This window comes from Capricornis sumatraensis, chromosome 8 (assembly GCF_032405125.1).
Source record: "Capricornis sumatraensis isolate serow.1 chromosome 8, serow.2, whole genome shotgun sequence".
In the NCBI taxonomy this organism is placed as follows: Eukaryota; Metazoa; Chordata; class Mammalia; order Artiodactyla; family Bovidae; genus Capricornis; species Capricornis sumatraensis.
In genome coordinates this window covers 99,979,327-99,997,489 of record NC_091076.1, presented here as the reverse complement: position 1 = coordinate 99,997,489, position 18,163 = coordinate 99,979,327, and the positions used below count along the sequence as shown (strand labels likewise).

Genomic DNA, 18,163 nt, shown 5'->3' with positions numbered 1-18,163 from the left:
CCAACTTAGCATATTCAAAAGCAGAGACATTACTTTGCCAACAAAGGTCCGTCTAGTCAAGGCTGTGGTTTTTCTAGTGGTCATGTATGGATGTGAGAGTTGGACTATAAAGAAAGCTGGTGCTGAAGAATTGATGCTTTTGAACTGTGGTGTTGGAGAAAACTCCCGAGTCCCTTGGACAGCAAGGAGATCCAACCAGTCCATCCTAAATGAAATCAGCCCTGAATATTCATTGGAAGGACTGATGCTGAAGCTGAAACTCCAATACTTTGGCCACCTGATGCGAAGAGCTGACTCATTTGAAAAGACCCTGATGCTGGGAAAGATTGAAGACGGGAGGGGAAGGGGACGACAGAGGATGAGATGGTTGGGTGGCATCACCAACTCAAAGGACATGAGTTTGAGTAAACTCTGGGAGTTGATGATGGACAGGGAGTCCTGGCATGCTGCAGTCCATGGGGTCACAAAGAGTTGCACACGACCAAGCAATTGAACTGAACACTCCAAGGAAAGACTCCCCATGATGTAAGATAGATCCCATGTGCTGCAACAAAGACCCGACATAGCCAAATAAATAGGTAAATATTATACACTTGAGTCAGATCCTGGTATGTCAGGCCTGAAGTCTGCAGTCCTGCTGTTTCTCTCTGCTCAAGTGTCCTCCTTTCCTCCTGTGAGCTGATGTCCGTCTGGGACCAGGGCTCACCCTCTCCGCAGTCTGCTCTGCTTTGCTGAACTCATACAGTTATTTATCTGTCCCCTTCACTCCACTTGGACATTTCTCAGATCCATCCCTCACCCTTCCTGCTGCATAGCTCTTGCCTTAGGTATTTTCCACCTGGCCTTCTGGAGCACTTTCTTAGTTGTTCTCTAGTCTTGTCACCCTCCGCAGTTTGTTTATATTTTTGTTTTTAGTATAATCTACAATATAGATCCTAAGTATAAAGCTTAATGAGAACCCACAGTGTAACCTGCCCTGAGTTAAGAAACACTGCACTGTCAACACCCTTCTAGAAGCCTGCCATGTGTTCTTCCCAGCCACAGAACCATGATCCTGAGTTCTAAATTGTAGAGTGTTTTTCTTTTGGCTTCATGTACATGGAGTTATACAGAATGGAGTTCAGAAGGTGGTGTTGCCTTTTCACTGAGTAAAATGTTTTTGAGATTAGCCCACATTTTTGTACTTAGCTGTGGATCATTCATCGTCATTGCTGTTTAATAATGTGAATATATGCCAATTTGATATTCTGCCATAGGTGGACATTTAGATAGCTTTATTTTAGGCTGGTATAATGGATATTGCTGCTGTGAGTCTTTTAAGTTGGAAGACTTTTAGTTGAACAGTTGATGGAGATTCTGGTAGCTGTGTTTTGACAAGCACGTGCACGTGTCTGCTGGGTGGTCTCCAGTGGTTCACCATCGATGTGTGTGTGTTCAGCTTTCGTAGGTACAACCACTTTGGAAAAGCGCTTTCTACATTTACACCTCTTTGACACTGAGTAAGATACAGTTCAGGTGTCTTCACAGCTTCATCAGCATTGGCATTTTCTCTTTTTCATTTTAGGTTTTCAATGGGTATGTTGTGGTGTATTTTATTATGGTTTTAATTTGCATTTCTCTGGTGATTGATTATGTTGATCTTTTCGTGTGCATATTGGCCATTCAGCAGAGTATTTTGAGAAGACTTTCCTACAGATTGAGTGAATGCACACCTCCTGTGTGCAGCTCACCTGGTAAGAAGCCTAAGGTGTGGTAGCGAGTGACACTGCATGAGAACTGTGGATTCAGAACACACACCTTATGGATTATGCCTTTGTTTTTCTACCCATAAAATAAAAGTTATCATTTTATAAAGTGCCCTTAAGAATGGAATGCCTTACTCCAGGGTTGAACGTATGTAAAAACTCTCCATTTAATAAGGAACTTGATCCAATCATATCTCTTTTTGCTATGTAATTGGCAGTTTTATCAGTGATTTATAAAACATAGGATGGAGGAAGTGGGTTAAGGAGGATGGGGGTCAACATTACAAACTTCTAGCTATAAGATAAATAGGTCCTGGGGGTATAATGTGCAACAGGGTACCTCTGTAGGTAATAATACTGTTCATAAAATTTGAAAGTTGCTAAGACAGTAAATTTTAAAAGTTCTCAACACATACACAAACTGTAACTATAATGAGTTGATGGACACTAACGTTTCTGTGCTAATCTCTGCACTATGTGCGTTTATCATTATATCGTACACCTTAAACCTAAACCATGTTATATCTCAATATAGCAAAAAGAAAATCCCTCCGTTCTAGACATTGTATTCCTTTTGTTTGGAACCTCAGAGGTGAAACAAAGGCAATGTTTTCTATAGTATATTAGTCTCTATAATGTGTGTGTGTGTGTACTTACTCCAGAAAGAGATCAAGATGATCTTTTAGAGTTTGGAAGAAGATATACTTCTGATTGTTTTTCTCATCCTGTTTGGTTGCTATTTTTGTGTTTTTTAGTGTGTAATACAGTAAAATAATTTATACGTATGTGAACGTAATATTGCCATTTTAATTTTTTCTTTTAAAAAACATTTTCTGAGATACACTTTAATAGGATAAAACAAAACTCTTTTAAGGGTACCTTTCAAAGAGTTTTGATGGGTACTTATATCTGTGTAACGGAAACCCAGTTCAAAGTAAGAGAAGGTTTCTGTCTACCAGAATCTCTCTCCTGCCCTTTTGCCCTTCTTCTGAAACTGAAAGCCCTGCTTTTCATCACTAGACTAGTTGTATCTTTCCTAGGATTTCTTAAGAAATTATGCAGTGTATACTCCTCAGTTTGGCTTTTTTTGATTAACATGTTTTTGAGATTCATCCATGTTGCTTGTTTGGGCAGTTTTTTCCCTTTGTGATTGTTGATTGATATTTGAGAAGTATTCTTTTGTATAGACTTAACATCATTGGTTGATTCATTTACCTATTGCTGGACACCTGGATCTTTTCCAGGTTGGACTGTTGGGCATGGTATGGCTGTGAACATTTGTGAAAGAGTGTGTGGACAGAGGGTCTCATTTCTCTTGGTCAAACACCTGAGGGTGAAGTGGCTTTACTAAGAAGCTGACAGATTTTTCCAAAGCAGTGCCACCATTTTATATTCCCACCAGCAGCGTGGGAGAGTTCTAGTTGCTCTGTAACCTTGCCAGCCCTTGATTTGTCAGTTTTTTAATACTAGCCATTCCATGGATGTGCAGTGGTATCATGGTCTTTGATTTGCATTACTAATGATGTTGAACATCTCTTGATGTGCTTGTTACCCATTCCTGTATCTTCTTCAGTGAATTTCTCTTTGATCATTTTTAATGGGTTTGTGTTTTTATTTTAAGAATTCTTTGTATATCCTAAACACAAGTCAGCTGTAAATTATGTGTATTGGGAATATTTCTCTGATTCTGTCCCTTTCCTTTTCATTTCTTGATTATATATTATTCATATTTTGACTCCTGCTTAATTTTTCACTTAGAAGCATGCAATCAAAAATATTTGGAGGCTGTTGCTTTTCTGCACTGGCAAAAGAAATTGCTGTGAACTGGGGAGAGGAAGAAGGGAGCCCAGGCCCTGTGCACAGCTCTGCTTATGAGTTTTATCTTAGTGAGGTGTCTGTTGGAGAGCCTGCTTTGGTTTCATGTGAATGTTATTTGGCAAGTTTGGGGTAATCTCAGTAGTCCTACCTCAGAGGAGTAACCGCTTCTCTGAGCTCCTGCCGTATGCTTAGTGTGCCTGTCTGCTGCTACTGTCAGTGACACGGCTGGAGGGCCGAGCCATCTGCACTCAGAGCGTGGATGTGGTGACTTGTGATCCAGGTGAGAGCAGGCTCATGGGATTATTTCTATATTGGTGGAAATCTTTGTTAGTCTAGAACATGTTTTGAATAACTGGAAATTAAAGTAGAATTTGTACTTTTTTTTTTTTTTTTGTCAAACTGCTGGAAGCACAAAGCATCACATTGGCTACACTGATATTCCAATACTACCCCTACCCTCAGCCTGGCATCAGGATTTTAAATGGATGTGCTCCTGAGTCAGCCTCCCCTAAACAGCAAATTGCCACTCAGAGTAGTAGATAAGGCAGTTCTTTCCAGTACCTTCATTAATGGAATCACAGTGCAACAAATGGCCAACAGACAAAATTTTTCTCCAAAGAAAAACTCAGAAGCAGTTGTGAAGGTGCTTGTCACATGTGTTGCTGGAAAACCCGACACCAGCCCTCTAAATTGGGTCAGGAATGCTTCTGGAATCAAGCCTTCCTGGTCTGTGGGTACAAAGGCAGATCTGCCTATGGAAATGTACCATTTCCTAGGATACTAGTACCTTAGGGTACAAGCCCAGCTCCATACTATATGGGGTCCAGTGCAAAATGAAACTGTGGATTAAGAATGCTGCAAAAATCTATAAGGATGTATTGTACAGCAGAGAGAATATAGCCAATATTTTATAATAACCGTAAATGGAACCTGTCTTTAAAAATTGTGAATCACTGTGTCATTCACTTGAAACTTAAATAATACTGTACACCTCAATTTTTTTTTAAAAAGCTGCAAAAGCTTTTCATTTCTTCTGTAGTTTCTCTCAACCTGCTGTGGTATTTTTGTTATTTGATACCAAGCTTTTTTAGGTGGAAGTGTACTCGTGGGGCAAGTGCAGACTCTCCCAGGTGCCCAAGGTGCCCCTGTCCAGGACTTCTTGGACAGTGGGTGTTCGTGGAGGGGAGGGGGTTGCAAGAGGCAAGATGTGTGTGAGCTGAGCTTCCAAGCCCACAGCTGCAGTCCATTGACCTGTTGGGCCTCACTTACATAACACAGACTCAGGTAATGGCTAAGGAGATTACCAGGTGCTGGCTACAAAATTCAGCCTTACATGTGGGCCCTTCTGAGCACAGCTCCCCTTTACTCGCTAATGACCCACATGTCCACAGTGCCCCTGTCTACTCACGTGCTGTGTGGTTTCCAAGTCACCTCAAGGCTAAACATGGAGTGAAAGTTCTTTACTCAAAGATGAAACTCACAGGCCAGGACCTGAACTCGGGTTGCAGGTGTCTTACAGAATCAGGCTTTTGAGGCTCCGGCTAGAAACTCATGCTAAACCTAACAAAACCTACAATAGTGTGAGCTCCTTTAATAAAAACACCATTGTGTTTCATGAATTTTCATAGAATGTTTTCGTGTTTGTCAGGGTAAGAAGTCACGCTGAGGTAATAGTAGGTGTTGCTTGAGGTTTACTGCTGAGGTCCAGCAAAGAAACGCATGGACTGTTTAGGGTTCCAGGCTCCTCCCAGTATGGTCTTCATCGTCCTTACCCATCTTAAACTGGGTCAGATTCTTGACCTGTGACTTACTCTCTTTGATGGGTGGACACTGGCCTCCCAAAGCCACTTCCTCTGAGGGAAGCCCTCTCATGAGCTGGTGAGCTGCCACTCCACACACATTCTTCTGGGATGAAGGGAGTGCCTGCTAGGCTCTGGGTGGCCCATTCAGACCCATGTGGTGGCAGCTCAGGGTGACCAGTGGGCAGGACTGACTGGTTGTGTGGACATGTTGCTCCTGGAGCTACAGAAAAGGCAGCCTGGGGTGAGGGGTGGTTTATCAGTCACTGACAAATATGACTGTTAAGGGCCACGGTCTATTAAAGATTGTAGTAAAAGTTTCAATCTTTCTGTTATAAATTAGAGGAAACTAGTAGAAGAGAATGATGAAAACGTATACATGGGTCCATTTAAAGTGCCTTTTTGGCTAAGCCTCCGTAGGGCTTGGGAAGAAGAGGAGGAATTTTTCTTCCAGTTTTGCAAAAGATAAAGAGGCATGGCTTGTCGTAGCTGAGTTGGGACTGGAGCACATGGTCAAAACTCCCATGATAGGGTTCCTCCTTCAAGGTGATGCTTGCTTGAGTTCTGAAGGCTGTTCTCTAATACCAGACTTGTGAGCTGAATTTTTTAGGCTCCTTCTGTGATGTTGCGAATGTACCCTCTTAACCACTGAGGACAGCAAGTGTGTCTCTGTCTAGGTTCAGGAAGCGCTGGTTGGATGCCCCCTCAGGGATTGTGGGGAATGGGCACCTCAGAGGCCATGTGTCCACTTACACATTGCCTGTTCGTCATCCACCCCATCTGTCTGCACCTCAGTAACTGGTAGCAACGCTCCCTCAGTCAGAAGCCAGACTGCGAAGCTAGTCGTCCTGCGGTCTCCTCCCCTGGGTGCTGCACACGTGGGTGTGTCAGCAGGGCCGTTTCTATTTCCATCTCCCAAGCCAATCAGACCTCATCTCCTCTCTGTCCTCACAGATCCTTGCGGTGTGAACACCACACACCTCGGCTGCTTGGGAACCTCCTCACTCATTTCCTTACTTCCCCCACCTCCCGATCCACCCTTGGGTGTAACTGATCCTGCTGCCCTCCTCCTTGGCAGTCACTTCTGTCCACCCTGTGTGACACATTGTTTTTATTATCACAGTCTTTCCTTTGCCAATCCTGAGATTAAAGGATCGGATTCTCTTCCTCTTCATAGTAGAGTCTCGTTGTCAGCTGTCATAGGTGAGTGACAGAGTAACTGGCCTCTTACTTCTTCCCTTGGAGAGCAGTTCAGTTGATGTCTCTCTGGCCAGTTGCATAGCTAAAAGGACTTGAAATGATCTTTTCCAGATGTCTCTTGGGATTGCTAACACTAAGGAGGTGATGTTGTGTGAGGAGTGTTCTCACTGGGGCCCCTCCCGCCCATTGACTGCAGGCATGGCCACAGGACTCATTTATTCTGTCTGTCTGGAAACCATCGGTGTCCTCAGTGAGGTCATTGCATCGGCCTGGACCCCAGAGTGAGGGAAAAGTGGTGCAGAGCAGCCGTGTTTATGGGGTGAGTGGATGGCAAAAGCTGGACCCAGCCCTTTGGTGTGAGCAGCAGAGAGCTGGGGCCGTTTGCAGCACAGCTGGGCCTGTGCTGGGTGTCAGGACATTCAGTGCTATGCTCTGGGAACATGGTTGGGACATACTGTTCTGTGTGAATATTGATACATGTAGGATGGGACAGACACTCTTCCCAGGAGAGAAGAAATACAAACTATAGAATATGCTATTACCACAAACCACAGCTTCTTGGGTCACAGTCTGGAAGCCCAGTGACGGGATAGCATGTAGACTCAACAGACGTCAGCTGTGCTGGGTGACTGAGGGCACAGAAGTCAGGGTCTGTTGTGTAGATAGCCGTGACTCTGTTCGGTGTACTGCAGGACTGGGGTTGTACTCCCCTGCTTAGTTCAGGGCTGACTGTCAGGGACACAGGCTCTGGAGGAGGGGTGAGAACTGCAGTGAGGTGATGTTTCGTAACTATCACAAGATTAGTCTTGGGATTTGATGGGATTCTGAACTGCATAGAAGAGAGCTAATGACGAGGGTGTATCCCAGAACCGGGCTCTCAGACCAACCATGGAGAAGGTCCAATCTGACAGAAGAATGGGTGGTTTCCACGCTCTTTATGTCTGTGCTCACCTTGTCATGGACAGTGTGCATAGCCTAGCCTGGCACGGGCCCAGTGACACCTGGGGTGATCTGTCAAGCTTTGCATTGGATGTTGTGGAAGTTTCCAAATTTTTTATTTTTTTGAAATTATGCAGATTTATTTAAAAGTTGCAAAAATAGAACAAATATTCTCATTTTTCCAGATTCCCCAAATATTAACATTGACCACATTTGCTTCATTGCTGTATTTTTTCCCTGAAATTTTTGAGAATAAGCTACATATATGATGCATTTTTACCTCTGAAATATTTCCATGTCTATTTCCTAAAAAATTCTCTTCCATAACTATCGCCCAGGTACTGGCACCACTTAGCACTGATACAGCACTTGACCGTAACTGGACGTAGCAGTTGTTTACTGACGCCCATTTTCTAGACTCAGGTCACCTGTGCCTTGAACTTTCCTCTCATTTGTGACTGTTCCTCAGCCTGTGTCTTCTGTGAATTCATGTTTTAGAAGAGGATGGGCCAGTTGTTTTGTAGAATGGTTGTCTGATGTTTCCTCTTGGTGAGATTCAGATTTGTTATTTCGGCAGGAAATCCAGAGGTGAGGCTCTGTCTCCTCAGCCCTGTGGTGGGGGCAGTCTTCCTGCTTTGTGCCATGGCCATGGGGGTGGCATCTGTAGACCTTTGCCCATTAAACTTCCTAAAATACTCTGAAAACCGAGGGACTCCAGAGTTATCCTCGTAACGACTGTCTGAGTTGCATTCAGACATGTTTTTTGAAATAGCTAGAAATGGAACCCTCTTGTAGGGAGATTTTTTTCCCAACTTAGAATGTGTGTCTATCTGAGTAGTTAATCTGTGCCACGAGAAAGGATGGCAGGAGGCTGGGGAACACGGTGGCTGTCCCCCTGGGGCTTGCAGTCACTGTTAGTTAGCGTCAAGGTGGAACGCTGCTCTGCTCTGCTCCTTTCCCAGCGGTGCTGTGGGGCTGGACCACTGCTCCCGCCTGTCTTATCCTTTGTGGGGTAAAGAGCATGGGAACCACCCTCTCCCTGAGACCAGCTCCACCTCTGAAATGGCCCAACTGGACTTGGTTGTAGGGAATAGTTTGCCTGATTGGTTAATTGTTCAAACTTGCTTTGCATAGAGATATCACTAAATTTGACTTTGTGTTTGGTTGGAGATTTCAATGTGGCTAATTTCTGTCTAGCTATATGATGTTAGAATTAAGTATTTGCAGCAAGGCCTGGCTTTGTACATAAAGAACAGATTTTCAGAATCCTTAGAGCTTCTTTGTGAATCAGGAAATTCAGATCTCTGGACCCAAGCCATTGGCTTGTGTGTCTCATTTGTAAGAGTTTCCACTCCAAGAAAGATGCCTGTCACCAAATACAGGAGACTAAGAGAGAGGTGGGCTAAGAGAGAGGTGGAGAGAAGGGCATTTGCAACTCTGAATCCATATTAAAATTGTTAATGTTTATTCAAGTAAAAGAAACTTAGTTTTTATCAGGGTCCTTGCCTAAGTTTGAAACCATCAGCTGTTGTGTTGCTTCAGTTTTGATTTGTGACTCGAGGTGTGTGCCTTTTCAGTATCTGGTCAGATTTTGCTCAGTGCCTGCTCAGTTTTTACTTAGGGGGTTGTGGTTCTGCTTTCTGCTGTCTGGCTTTTCTTATTGTTCATTTTAAAATCTTTCCCTGAGACTTCCCTGGTGGTCCAGTTGGTTAAAGATTCGCCTGCCTTCCCATGCAGGGGACCCATGCTCCATCCCTGGTTGGGGAACTGAGATGCCACATGCCCACAGGGCAGCTAAGCCCAAGCACCACAACTTCAGAGCCCACACGGAGTTTATTACAGATCTTTTAGGAACAATTAAAATGTTTTTATGGAGAAGGCAATGGCAACCCACTCCAGTACTCTTGCCTGGAAAATCCCATGGACAGAGGAGGCTGGTAGGCTGCAGTCCATGGGGTCGCTAAGAGTCGCACGACTGAGCGACTTCACTTTAACTTTTCCAGTGTTCTTGCCTGCAGAATCCCAGGGACAGAGGAGCCTGGTGGGCTGCCGTCTATGCGGTCGCACAGAGTCGGACACGACTGAAGTGACTTAGCAGCAGCAGCAGCAAAGTGTTTTTAAAGGGCACATGGTGTTAGGTATAGTGATGGTACAAAGCAGCATGAGACACGGATAGCATGCTCTTAATTTTCCAAATCAGTATAGTATCTTACAGGCTCTTAAACTCTTAGATGACCTGAAGTGCTTCATGGGAACAAGGACCAGCATGCCCAGACGTAAACAACCTCTGGTGGTGGTGTGGGGCAGACAGAGTGCTGATACTCACCTTGTTTTGTCTGCTGTTTTAATGTTTTGCTGCTCTTTTTTCTTTTGTGACATAATTAATTAAAGTTATCCCATTATTTTTTATTTCTGACTTAGAAAAGTCAAGCAGTGGCTTTTCACATCCCCTAAAGGGGAACAAGGATGTGTTCACTAACTGAACCCCAGAGAACTCAAAAAACATTTTGAAGTACTTGGCTTTCAATGTAACCAACATAGAAAAATTAGTTACAATTATAACGTGAGTACCCATAGTAAAATGGACTGTGAACCCCCTGACGTTATCAACATTTTATCAATCTCTGTATCCATCTACAGATGGCTTTTTAAAAATTTTTTTGAAGAAAATCTCTTTATTGAAGCATACTGCATGTACAGAAAAGTGTATGCTTCATATGTCTATAGTATAACTCAATGATTTTTCACTAATAGGAACTCACTCATGTAATCAGAACCCAGATTAAAAAATAGAAAGTTACCAGACTACCTGGGTAGCTTTTAATTGTGATTCATGGCTTACACACATGAGAAGTAGTTCATGTTTGGATATAAACAAAAATACCATTTTCACCTGTCAGGTGGGATTTGGGTTGATGGCAGCGTCCACTGATGGCTAGGACACTCTCACATGCTGTTTGTCAGAGGTTGTCGGCAGGTGGCCTGATGGTACTTTGTGTCGCTTTAGATGCTCTGTGTGTCCTTGGAGCCTGAGGTTTCCAGATAATACCCATGCTGAGGAGATGATTGTTGTCTTAACCGAGGACTTTGGGAATAGGATACAAAGGAAGGAAGTCCTCCGTGTGATGCTGCTTGCCCTGAAGGCAGCACTCTGTCCGTCTGTGCAACGGACCCTGTGGGTGGTGACACTGAGGGAACACACACGTGCCAGGGACCAGCGTGGAGTGTGTGGTCCTGTCTTATGAAAAGCAGAAATAAACCCCTGGGGACATGTAGGTGGCCCAGTCCCATTCTCACATCCCTGCGCTGGAATTGCGCACAGGGCTGTGTTGCTTCCACGGCGTGTGGAGGACAGGCTGGTGCATGTGCTGCTCCGCTGCTCCGGGCTGGGCTTCCGTGAGTTCCTGGGTGACAGTGAAGCAAACAGCACAGTGGATGGTGACTGTCCAGCTGTAGGAAAAGCAGGTTTTGACATCTTACAGTGCGGCTGAAGATAGCTTGGTTTTTTGATACACATTTGAATGTGAGAAGCATCTGACTTAATCCTCATGGCACTCGCGGAGGGAGAGGCTGTCATCTGTTCTGTGGATGAGGAAACAAGCACAGCCAGGTAACTGCTCTCTGCAGGATTGGAAGCCCTCCTGCTGGTGAAAATGCTTGTTCTCACAGCCGGCCTTCTTGGTGAGCAGGGACCATCGCCTGGGGGTGGGGCTCAGGAGCCTCATAGGGGAGGAGAGGGAGGAGACTGCCTCACTCTCATCACTGTTACGTGTGTTGTATTACAAGTTAAGACCAGTAAGAGTCTTCATGCCCTTCTTTTCTAGGCCTGGAGTTGATTATTCGAATCTCATGTTAGCAACAAAGAGGCAGTTGTGGGCTTACCATTTATTGATTTATTCATGTGATTTGCTTATTTTAATTACATTTCTAATGTATCAAATGGGGCACTTTTTCACTAATTCAACAAGTGTGCACTGAGGCCCTTCTCTGCATTTATCAGGGTCTCTTTTGGTCTCTGGATTATAGCAGGGAACCCTGCAGGCAAGGACTTTGTTCCAGTGGAGCTTGTGTCCTATTGGGTGACAACAAGCAGCAATGGGGTAACATAGAGTCAAGTGGCCAGAGTGAAATGAACAAGGCAGCAAGGGGAGGGTGCAGGGCGATCAGGAAACCCTTGGATAGGTGACTGAGGGATCGAAGGGGGCCCCTGGGTAGTGAACGAGGGGAAGAACAGACAAGAGGCTGCGATGTGGTGTCTGACCCAGGGTGGGGTCCCTGGAGCACTGAAGTGGAGGAAGGGCAGCACCCATGGGACCTCATGTGAGGGGGACCTCAAGAGAGACAGGGCTGTGCCTGAGGGCAGGAGAATCAGAGTCTGGCTTTGTTTCTGTCTTTGAACACCACATGCAGATCTTGGCTGCAGACAGACCAGGGTGGGAACCTAAGAGAAGGGCTGGGCAGAAGATGTCCTCGGAGGTTGGCAGCAGGTGAAAGGTGGACCCGGGGCTCCTCCTTCTCGTGACGGGGCCATCCATGGCCTGTGGATGAGCAGCATTCCTGCCTGGCCTTCCTCACTCCATGGCTGGGGCTCGTCTGCCGATCCTGAGCCTGTCTCAGACCCTGCCTGGTGCAGATTAAGTGGTATTTGAGTCTTTTTTTGAATCTGCTCTACCATTTTTTCCCCTATTGGGCTGGTCTAAATGAGGCTTTTGCTTACTAGTGTTTTTAAGTCATGAGACGATGTCTCCTTGTGGCGCCATGTGTTAAGCAACCTATAACACTTGAGGTGAGGTTGAAATGGGCTTCTCGCTGATTCTTCAGCGCAAGTCGAGGCTCCAGTATGTTTGGGGACACGTGGGCTCTGTCCCCTGCTGTGGGTGGGGCGTCCTGCCCCGCCGCTTGGCAGACAGGTGCTGACAGTTGGCTTTTCTTTTTTAGGTGCACGTTCAGGTTTCCGAGCACAAACATCAAGATCACGTTCACTGCCCTGTCCAGCGAGAAGAGGGAGAAACAGGAGGCGCCCGAGTCCCCGGTGAAGCCTGTGCAGGCTCACATCTCACCGCTGACCATCAACATTCCAGACACCATGGCCCACCTCATCAGCCCCCTCCCCTCCCCCACAGGAACCATCAGGTATACAGCAGCTTCCATGGGGATGGGAGTCCCCATAGTGTCAGGGTGTGAGTGGACACGACCCTGTCCAAGTTTCAGGCCTTGCCTCTTGCTCTGGGACGTTCAGAAGCCATCATGCATCACAGTAGTGGACGGCAGTGTATAGTGATGACGCCTTCCTTCCCAGGCACTGACCTGCATGGAGAGAGAGATGTTGAGGCATTTAAGATATCGTTCAGTTTCCGAACACCACTTACTCTCGGTTTCTTGCATGTGAAACACAGTTCCCAAATGTTCCTGGTTTTCACTTGTGAATTCTTTTATTTGAGTGTAAGTTTAGGAATAGGTGATTTGTGGTATTGGTCTAAAGTGTGAGTCATGTTTTCAATTGCATTTTGGTTTGATACCAAGAGTATCTTGATTTGCCACAACTTTATGTAAATTCTGATCACTTACAGTTTGGATTTCTGAGTTTGACCTCAGTAAGGTGACAAACTTGTGTTTGTCCTAATGTTTGTTCCAAGAGTGTCAGGAAGTAGAGAATGGTGCCTTCCGGGCCTATTCTTCACCATGGAATCCAGTGCAACATGGTTACGTTGTGCTGAGCTTTCAAGGGGCAGTAGCTGAGGGTCAGGTCAGGAATCACCCAGGACCTGCAGATGAGACCCTGGGATAAGGCTCAGATGGTCAGTCTTCTTCCGTTCGGTTAGAAGAGTGAAGTATGTATTCAGGCATCTTCTTCAGTGTGAGTAGTATTAGACTTCGGTGCAGATGAACACACTTGCTTCTCTTGCGAGCCTAGCTCCTGCTGTCCACAGGGCCTGGCTGGGAGGCAGAGAAGACATTGCTTGCCTTGTCCACTGTGGCTGACCCCACATGTAGCTGAGTGGGGAGGGTACAGAGGGAATGCTGCAGCTCTGAGTTGTAGCTTTCAGTCAAACACTTCTGTTTCTTATCTTAAAAACCAGCATGGACAGAAAGGTATCCCTCTGGAAAGGCCTCTGGAGGAAGTGTCAGGTAGACTGGCTGCTCGGCTCCGTGTGAGTGCAGCTGCTGTTGGTTGGGCCCCTTCTCTGCCCCTGCCACAGCCGCTCTGCTGAGGATGCTGCCTCTGTCTCGCCCGCTTAGTTGAATTTGTCTCTGTGTGACTAAATGGATCAGGTAGTAAGTGTGGCAGTGAGTAGGCAAATATCAGCAGCTGCATGGCCAGATTTTTATTCAGCATTGCATGAAAAATGTGCAGAATGCACGGAGGAAGAGGAGAACGCCCCTGTGTACCCACATGGGACAGCGGCCCACAGTGGAAGCAGCAGCCTTGAGGTCAGGCCACTGACACACGGCCCATAGGCATTCAAGGAACCGGAGGTTGTTGGAAACCTCAGAGTTTGGATCAGCTCCTGACCCAACCTCTCCTCACCTCCTGGCCTATCTTCATCCTGTATTCCTTGCTCATCTTCACCCCACGGCCCTCCACCAGCGTTGAGCAGCACAGCGTCTCTGCTGCTGAGATGACTCATGGGGGAACCCACCACCGCCCAGCCAGGGGGACAAGTCACCTGCCCCATGTTGACCTTTTTGAAATGTTAGCTCGTTTTAAGATCATAGAGCGAGAGTTCCGTGCCTGTGGTTCTGCCGTCTGCCTTGTCCTCTCTCTCCAGTGCTTTGAGTTGTCCTGGTGCGCAGTACACTCTTGTTTGGAGGGTGAGTGCATATACTGACGGTGCGTACTCTTGATAGGGAGGCCAGTAGTGCTGCAGAGGGCACCAGGCAGTAGTGTGTTGCTCCACCTTCTGGCCCATTCCTTTCTAGTTCAGTTTTCAGGGGTAACTACTGTTTAAGTATTTTTTCCAGAAATTTCTTAAACATTTTCAATACTTATTTTTTATCCAAAGTACAAACGAGAGCTAAATATATATACTGTTCTATAACTTACTGGATTTTTAAAACAATCTTTTCTTGGCATCCTTCCATTTCAGTAGCTTATTCTGTCTGTAAAGTATAATAATACTGTACAGAAAAGGGAGCATAAATACGTAACTTGGTGAATTTACAAATGAAGTGTCTTCTAATCAGCAAAGATCAAAAATCAAAACATTCTCAGTGTCATGGGCCAGCCCTACCTCATGAAAAAAAAAAAGTGCATTTTTAAAAGCAGGTTTCTGTTTCGGGTTTCTGTGTGTTTCCTGTGAGCCCCTCACAGCCTGCCTGCATGTGTATCTGTGTCTACCACCTCCTTCCCTCTTTGTGTGTCCTGTCTTCAGCCTGGCTGCTGTTCCCTTCTCTCCAAATTTCCCTTGACCTTTCTGGTATAGCTTGGAAGCCATTGTCCTTCGTTGCTGCCTGTCCTCGGCTCCTTGGTGGAGGGGGACGAGCAGAGCGGTGCTCTTTGCTCCTCTTCCAGGCTGAGCCCGAGAGCCGTCACGTATGGCTCTGTGTCCTTGGTAAGTTCCTAAGATGATACGTGTGGAAGCAAATACCTGATTTCTTGGAGTGATCTTAAATTTCACAAAGATTAATGAGTCCATTTTTCCAGTGAACATACTGAAGTTCTTTGACTTTTAATATTTGTTTTCCTTGAAATAAGAACCAGTTACCGAAATACAGTGTGAGGTATGTTCTGATAGGAACAACCTTTTTTTGTCCACAGTGCTGCGAACTCCTGTCCTTCTAGCCCCCGGGGAGCAGGGTCTTCAGGGTACAAAATGGGCCGTGTGATACCATCTGACCTCAATTTAATGGCCGACAACTCACAGCCAGAAAACGAGAAGGAAGCTTCAGGTGGAGATAGCCCAAAGGTAAATAAATATTTCATAGCTTTGAAACAGAACCCAGGGCCTGTTGGGTAGCAGCTATCTTCACCTGCATGTCAGGGAACACCCGCCCAGGGCCTTTCGAGAAGTGCCCGACTGCGTGGGTGCGGGGGGATTGCTGAGAGTGTTCTCAGTGCTGGGCTCGCAGAGGTGCATTCTTCTGATCGTTCAGCCCTGGGCCGTCCTCCGTGGCAGCTGTGGGCCCAGGTGCTAGGGGTTTGAACCCTTGGTCCTCATGGGGTCAAGTGCCTGGTGTCCTAGGAAACTGTTCTTGGAGTTCAGTCGTGCTGTCCCAAATGCTGAAGGTTGCACATGTGCATGTCTGAACGTGTGTGTGCACACATATGTGCGTGAACACACACACCTTGGGGAGGACACATCAGTCCCTTTCGGATGATAATTATTGGATGATTTACAGTAGGACCCTGCCTATTTCTGTTCTTTGCCCCAGTAATGCCCCTTCTAAGACTTCATTTAAGGGAAATGGACAGAAATCTCAAACTAAAGTTCAAACAAAACAGAAAGTTGGAAACAACCTAAATGCCCCTAAATGAAGGAAGGGGATCTTACATGACACAGTTACTGATATGAAAGTGCTCTTGATAGAATGCTAAGTGAAAAAAGAGAAGAAAACCAGACATAGTGTTACTTTAAGCATGCATTTATATAAAATGTGCTCTATTCGTGTAGTAGGGCACGTCACACCCGTGGGAATGAATATGTCGGGGCTGTGCACCATCTGTCTGTCTACAGCAGCCAGGAGCCTCTTGCACAGGGTACTGGGCAGGCGCAGACACGGGGCACTCTCTGTAGGATTCCATTCTTGTCCATTTCCCTGTTTAAAATCAGGCAAAACTAAGTTGTATTGTTTTCAGATACATTCTTAGATGGTAAAACTTAAGTCACAGCTGGGTTCTGATTAGTACAGAATGTCAGGAAAAGTGGTGGCCTTCTGGGAGGTTGAACGTGGGCGGGGGGCGGGGCAGGGCATGAGGAAGCTTCTGGGATGTGGGCTGTGTTCTCTCGACCTAGCATTGGTTGTACTGTTGGTCACTTTATAAAAATTTGTTTTTGGCTGATACGGATATATTGTGGGCTTTCCTGTCTATTACAGTTTTTTTTTTTTTTTTAATGGAAATGTATAGAAGAAAGATAAAAAAAAGAAACCCACTCAGCAGCATAAGCACAGTGAGGAAGGCTTTATGCTCTTGCCTGGTAGGACTCCAGCTCAGTCGCTCCACCATCCCTGTCCTGTAACTCAGGGTGAGCACATTCAGAGGACAGACAGGGCAGTGCCTGGCCCAAGTGCTCAGGAAATGCCAGCTGTTCGAAAGTGAGGTGCTGGGTGATTCAGTCTCTCTGTGCAGAGAACATGCTCCAGCCAGCTGTGTTTCTCTCTAAACAATATCTAAATTGTTCGTTTCTTTATAAGGAGTATCATCTTGAACGTATTGTTTTGCAGTTTACTGTTTGCATTCAATGTTATGTTTTGTTGATATGTGTAGTTCACAGCCAGAGAGAGGTACACCCTCTCCCCAGTGGGCTTGTGCATGTGTATGCGGTTCGGAGTCGTCCCAATGGCAAAGAGCCCTGGTGTGTCTGAGTACGCTGGGACCAGGAGTGCCGGCGGCCCTGCACACCTGAGCAGTGCCTACCCGGATGCCTTGGACCCCGGTGTGGGAACCCCGGGTCTGGCTCCTGGTGCTCTCGTCTGCTTGGGTTTTCTTACAAGAGGCGCCCCTTGATGGACTCTTGGTGGTTCTGAGTGGACAGCACTCTCCTGCTTTGGTGTTCAGCGCTCTTGCCCCATCTCCTTGTGAGCATGAGAGCCCCCACCAGGGCCTGGGAGATAGGCCAGTTCCCACCACTGGCCTGGCCCAGCTCTTCACCTGACCGTGAGATCGACATGATGAGCCTATGGCGTGGATCAGCATGCATGCTCTGGACTCTACTGAGGTCCAGAAATTCTACTGAGTTTTTCCTCGTTTTCTTATTCTTTTTGTTTTTGCCCTTTGGACTTTTTCCTTACGTGTTTTTAATGTTCTTTTTTCTGCTGTTCTACATGTCTTCATTTGTTTCCTCCAGATTTTCCAAATGCTTTCCCATCATATTACATCCACCACCACCACTACCACCACCACCATCACCCCACCCCACACACATACAGCCAAACCCAGTCCCTGGGCAGTGACAATACAGAGTCCTAGCCACTGGACAGCCAAGGAATTCTCCCCATCATATATTACTTTTATAGGAAGGAAGACAAGTATTATCGTAGAAATGCTTAAAAATGTCAAGAATCCTGAACTTCAGTAAGTTTAATAAAAATTTTGATTACTTCAATACTTTTTTTTTTAACTTTAAAACAGGATGATTCAAAGCCACCTTATTCCTATGCACAATTAATCGTACAAGCGATTACAATGGCTCCTGATAAACAACTCACCCTAAATGGAATTTATACGCACATCACAAAAAACTATCCCTACTACAGGACTGCGGACAAGGGCTGGCAGGTAAATCCTTTTCAGTTTGTTATTAAATGTTTCTGTTCCATGTCTTGTATATGCTGGTTGACAGCTGAGAGGGGCACGGAGTGGCTGTGTATGTAGCTGGGGCATAGGTAACATGAGATGAGTGAGGGTCTCTTGTGCTGAAGGAGGAGGAGTGTCGGACACCTGCTGTTGCCGTGCTCTTTCTAACCTCCTTATTAGCACATGGCAGAAGGAACCATGGTTCT

The 18,163-nt window shown here is 45.9% G+C and overlaps 1 protein-coding gene across 1 annotated transcript in view; it reads left to right on the top strand.

The window, feature by feature from the left end:
• FOXK2 (forkhead box K2) overlaps positions 1-18,163 on the top strand; it is a 51,298-nt gene that overhangs the window by 11,662 nt on the left and 21,473 nt on the right. Inside the window, exons 2-4 of the mRNA XM_068977008.1 lie at positions 12,440-12,634; positions 15,261-15,408; positions 17,793-17,939. Of these exons, the coding sequence (XP_068833109.1) occupies positions 12,440-12,634; positions 15,261-15,408; positions 17,793-17,939 (490 nt within the window). The remainder of the gene's footprint in view (positions 1-12,439; positions 12,635-15,260; positions 15,409-17,792; positions 17,940-18,163) is intronic.